We start from the raw sequence: 5,715 nt of genomic DNA, 5'->3' as shown, positions 1-5,715 counted from the left end.
GGAGTAGAAGACAGACAGCGAGGAGGAGGGAGTGGAAGATAAGAAAAAGAAGACAGTACCTTGCATTTAGAACATTTACTTTTTTCAAGTTATCCTGGTTGAGAATAGAATGGAGAGAGAAGGTAAATGCTAGCGGGCACTGTAGGGCCGAGGGTTATTTTAAGGATGGGAAACTGTGGCACCAGCTCAGAAGATGATAAGACTTGTAGAGACCTGTGCTGTCCAATAAGGTAGCTGTCACTCACCACATGGGGATGCTCAGCACCGGAAATGTGGCTGGTCTGAGTTAAGACATGCTGTACAGGTAAACTACACACCGAATTTCCAAGACTTAGTACAAAACAAAAGGCTGCTAGGTGGCACAAGTGGTTTGCACACGACTAACTTAAAGGTTGACATTTTGAACTCACCCAGCAAAGCTGCGGAAGAAAAGGCCTGGCAATCTGTTCTGTAAGGATTACAGCCAAGAGAACTCTACAGAGCGGTTCTATCTGTAACACACAGGGTCTCCACGAGCTGGAATCGACTCAATGGTTACTAACAACAACAGTACAAAACAGAGAATGTAAAATATCCCGCTAATAATTTTTAAATACTGATTACAGGTTGGAATGGTATTTTGGATATACTGTGCTAAATTAAATATATTATCGAAATTAATGTCATCTGTTTCTTTTTCCTAATGTGGCTACTACGAAATATTAAATGACATATGTGGCATATATTTTTGTTGGCTAGCGCTAGGTTGAAGATGTCCTCAGTGTCTGAATGATTATGTCACTCCCCTACTTAAAACCTTCAATGGGTTCCCATTGCTCGCAACGTGAAGACCCAAATCCTCACCTTGGCCATGAAGCCCTGCATATCCGGCCCCACTTACTCCTCCGACCTCATCTTGAGTGACTTTCCATGTTGTGCTCCAACCCACTGCTCTTCCTTCAGTTCCTGGAATGCACTTGTTTCCTCCAAGCTCTGGCCTTTGCATGCTCTTCATACTCTTTGCCAACCTAATGACTCCTCATCCTTCAACGTTCAGGTAAAATAGAGCTCCTGTAGGAGTGCTCCCCGACCCCGTTGTAAGCCTCCTCAGCACCCTGTCCTTTCCCTTCGCCACGTGTATCCCAGACCAAACCAATCCTGTTGCCATAGAGTTGATTCTGACTCATAGCGACCTTATAGGACAGAGTAGAACTGCCCCATAGGGTTTCCAAGGAGTGGCTGATGGCTTTGAACTGCCCATGTTTTGGTCAGCAGCCAAGCTCTTAACCACTGTGCTACCAGGGCTCCACATGTATCCCATTTAGTAATAATGTAGCGACTGTTGTGGGTCTTTAGTCCACATCTCTCTCCCATTAGACTCTAAGCCTGTGCCTATCTTGCTCCCCACTGTATTCCCTGTACTTAGCCCAGTGCCTGGTATATAGAGTACGTGCTCCCTATTTGTAGAATGAATAAATGCATTAGTATATGAGTGGGGCTCCATGAGGCAGACTCCCCAGTACCTGCAGGAACACCCTTCTTAAGCAGGAAGAGTGCCTCTACTGAGATGGGAAGGATAGTACATGATGTGAGAGAGCGAGACGATACACTTAAGGGACTTCTTGAGGAGGAGGGATAGGTGGTTGCAAAGAACCATGGTGAAGGTCAGAAATAGCTGGCAGAGGGAGATGAGCATGGGCTCACAGAAGGTCACTGGGCAGCTCTGGGGACTCACGGACCCTGGGGATCACACAACTTAGTGGCCTCAACCTGCACTGCTTTGCTGGGCAGGAGTCAGCTGGTGTTTTCAAAGCCATCCTTGATAGCTTATTTATTTTTGTTTTATTTTTTAATGGTCTACTATTTTAGAGAAGTTTTAGGTTTACAGAAAAATTGTGCAGAAAGCCAAGAGTTCCCATATATCCCCTCCCCCAGGCACACGGTTTCTGTCATAATTAACGTCTTGTATTTCTGTGGTACATTTGTTACAACTGATGAACCAATACTGATACATTATTAGTAACTAAAATCCATAGTTTACATCCGGGTTCACTCTTCGTGTTGCACAGCCCTAAGGGCTTTGACAAATGCACGATGTCATGTATCCACCATTACAGTATCATACAGAATAACCCTCTCCTCACTTATTGACATAGTTAGGTTCCAAAGACTACGTCATTATGTGAAATCGCTGTTAGGCAAAAATGGAGGATGACCACAGCAGATCACAAATTGGAGGAAGACTACATCATTACATAACTGCCAAATGACATCATTACATAACTGCCAAACCACTGAGACTCATGGCCCAGCCAAGTGGACACATAACCTTAACCATCACAGCCAGTGTTACTCTCACCTCGCACCTTGGCATTCATTACTGCCAGACATATATCGCTAATGTGCAAAATAGTCAGATAATAGATTTTTTACTATTGTTGTAAATAAGAAATGTCAGATGATGAGACAGCTGATAAGTGAGGAGAAGGTGTAGTTCCACTGCCCTAAAAATGCCCTGTGCATCCCTCTCGCTTCCCCTCTTCCCTGGCAAGCGCTGTTCTTTTCACAGTCTCTATAGTTTTGTCTTTTCTAGTTAATTTTTTATGAGGTAACATATGTCACCAAAAGAAAAAAAAAAAATCTTTCCTCATAAAAATGCATATAAATTCTCTATGACGAAGTAACTAAGTCCTGTGCCAAGGACTTTGGGCAGGATTTAACACTGTAATAGACCATCTGGCAAGGCAGGTCTTTGCACAGCCTTGCGTGTGTGCGGTTGTGATGGATGCGGAAGTGCCTTAAAAAGGGGAGCAACCCCATGTCCAGTACTGGTAGGAACTGGGCCTGCAGGGAAACCACAGCTCTGGGCTCTACACTGCAGAAAGCAAAGTTGTTACTTTGGAGAGGATGACATCAAAATAACATTAGTGGAGCCATCAGGGGCCAGTAAAAATTTTCTGTAAAGTACCAGATAGTAAGTATTTTAGGCTCTGTGGGCCATACGGTCTCTGTCGCAACTACTCAAGAAAGTAGCCATGGACAATACAGAAACAAATGGGTGTGGCTGTGTTCCAATAAAACTTTATTTACAAAAACAGGAAGCAGGCTAGTTTTGGCCCCTGGGACACAGTTTGCCGACCTATCAATCTCCAAGAAATGAGGCTGTACCTCCAACCTCAGGGCCCTGGTTTTCCCAAGGTTGGCCTTCATCTTTTAAAACACCAAGTGATCTCCTTAGAGAAACATGTTATGTCAGCAAAGCTCTAATCTGCGAGTTTCAGGCACTTCTTGTTCTCCTACATGGGTGTCTGGAGAATGAAGTCAGCCCACAGTTGGGCCAGAAACAACTCAAATTATATTATTTCACTGCAGCAATAAAACTGCAACCATGTCTTATTAGTCAACATTTTTTCCTTCTTTGGCATTTCATGGAATGTGAGTCAAAAAGTTTCTTCTGCAGGGAGGTCTAGAAAGGGGAGTCGGGGGAGAGGGACAAGGGAACTGAAGAAAGTGCATTTAAATATATTTTGCAGGCCTAAGAGCAAAGCTGGGCTTTTTAAGAAAGGGCAGCTCTTGTGCCAAGGAGCGGCAGGGCTGCCTGGCCCTGCAGGTACATACGGACACTGCTCCCCACACACCAAAAGCCACTCCATTACAGCTCTCCCTAAAGCAAACAGGAGCCCCCAGTGCCCTGGAGGGAAATGGGAGCACTAGGAAAAGAAAACACAAACATTTAATAAAAAATGCAAAGGCACTGTTGTGTAACAAGGCAAATCAAGAGGTCTGTGGGAAACTGCAGGGTTTCCTGGCAGAGCAGGGCCTGCAGAACTAAGAGGATGAAACATTAACTAGATATTAAACAGGGTTTGTGTGGGCAAATGTTTATGTAACTGCAGTGGAGGAGGTAAAGCTTAATAGCAGCCTGTCTGTTTTAGAATGCAGTTAGAATGCAGTTGCCAAGCAATACCTTTCCCCTCTTGCCCTTGAGGTATAAAAAGTTTTTGATCACTTTCTCCTAACAAAGGCACTCAGGCCATACTCACCGAGGTGAGGGCTTCCACGTTGGCACCGGTCAGACAGAGGTACCGGACCACATCCAGAATCCCGTTGTTGGCTGCGAGATGTAGAGGGGTTCGGCCATACTGGGAAGAGAAAATAAAGACTCGAGAGTTGGTCTCGCTATTCTTGCCAATGATAATGTTTACGGCGCAGATCCCACAGGCACAGCATTACGTAAGGCACCTGGGGTTCACCAGAACAAAGCCGGAGTGTGGCCACCCTTCTCCAGAAACTTGCCATCCACTAAGGGGGACAAGCCAAGCAGAACGTTTGCAAGAATTTTTCATAGTTAAAAGGGTAACTTCAAAATCGAATGTCAAAGGATGAGAGGGTGGTAAGCTTATCATAAGGTAACTAAATTAAGTGTCTTGCTGCACAGGCAGAACGGAGATGTGAGTCAGGGCTTGAGGGCCCACATGTACAAAAAGATCTACACCAGACATCAAATTTAGACACAGCAAGGGAAGAAGGGATGGAAGGACAATTACTGAAACTATTCTAACCAGTAACGAGTTGCTGTCAAGTGGACTCCAACTCATGGTGACCCCATGTGTGTCAGGGTAGAGTTGTGCTCTATCCAGTTTTCAATGGATGGCTTTTCAGAAGTGGATCTCCAGGCCTTTCTTCCGAGGTGCCTCAGGGTGGACTCTAATTGCCAACCTTTCTGTTAGCAGCCAAGTGTGTTAACTGTTTGCACTACCCAGGGACTCTGAAGACACTCGAATGAGGTGAAATTTCAAAGCCATGCTCCCATTCCCGGGCAAAGCCATACCAAACCATGCCATTGACACAGAAGGATCTCCTCATCCACCAGAAAGTGTGCCCTGGAGCTTGAAGTTTCAGAGTGAATTCCAGCCCAAAGTGTCTGTGTTGCAAACTGGTGGTTTACAGGCTACATATGGCCCTCGGGTGCATTTCCTTAAATTTTCAAATATTTCCTAAAAATATTTACATTTCTAGAAATCTCACATGCAAAAATCCACACTTGCTTCCTTTGAGCCAATGGCACAGTCTGGCCACGCCAAGTCAGCAGCTCCTTCCTTTGGGCTGTGGGAAGTGGGGATGGGTGTTCCCCTGTTCACCACAATTCCCACACAGCCTGCCACCCTCATTTATGTTATGTGCATGGGCCTCATAGATGCCTGGGTTTATGACCATGAGATGCAAATGTGAATATAAGGTTGGCAATTTGAACCCATCCAGCAGTTCCTCAGGAGATAGGCCTGGTGATCTGCTCCCATAAAGATTACAGTCTAGAAAACTCTATGAGGAACTCTTATTCATTGCTGGTGGGATTGTAAAATGGTACAACCACTACGGAAAACAGTATGGCACTTCCTCAAAAAGCTAGAAACAGAAGTACCTTATGATCCAGCAATCCCACTCCTAGGTGGGTATATATCCTAGAGATATAAGAGCAGTGACACCAGTAGACATATGCACACCCATGTTCATTGCAGCACTATTCACAATAGCAAAAAGATGGAAACAATCCAAGTGCCCATCAACAGATGAATGGATTAACAAACTGTGGTACGTATATACAATGGAATACTATGCAAACTATAAAGAATAATGAGGAGTCTGCGAAACGTTTTTTAACATAGATGAATCTGGAGGACATTATGCTGAGTGAAATAAGTTAATCACAAAAGACAAATATTGTATGGTCCCAAT

At 44.5% G+C, this 5,715-nt stretch overlaps 1 protein-coding gene across 1 annotated transcript in view; it reads right to left on the bottom strand.

Annotated features, from left to right (window-relative positions):
• Positions 1-5,715, bottom strand: part of DAPK1 (death associated protein kinase 1) — a 246,519-nt gene that overhangs the window by 59,037 nt on the left and 181,767 nt on the right. Inside the window, exon 18 of the mRNA XM_023735844.1 lies at positions 4,023-4,121. Coding sequence (XP_023591612.1) covers positions 4,023-4,121 — 99 coding nt within the window. The remainder of the gene's footprint in view (positions 1-4,022; positions 4,122-5,715) is intronic.

This window comes from Trichechus manatus, unplaced genomic scaffold (assembly GCF_000243295.1).
Source record: "Trichechus manatus latirostris isolate Lorelei unplaced genomic scaffold, TriManLat1.0 scaffold00082, whole genome shotgun sequence".
Classification (NCBI taxonomy): domain Eukaryota; kingdom Metazoa; phylum Chordata; class Mammalia; order Sirenia; family Trichechidae; genus Trichechus; species Trichechus manatus.
Note: the sequence above shows the minus strand (reverse complement) of the source record. Positions and strands in the feature narration are given on the sequence as shown.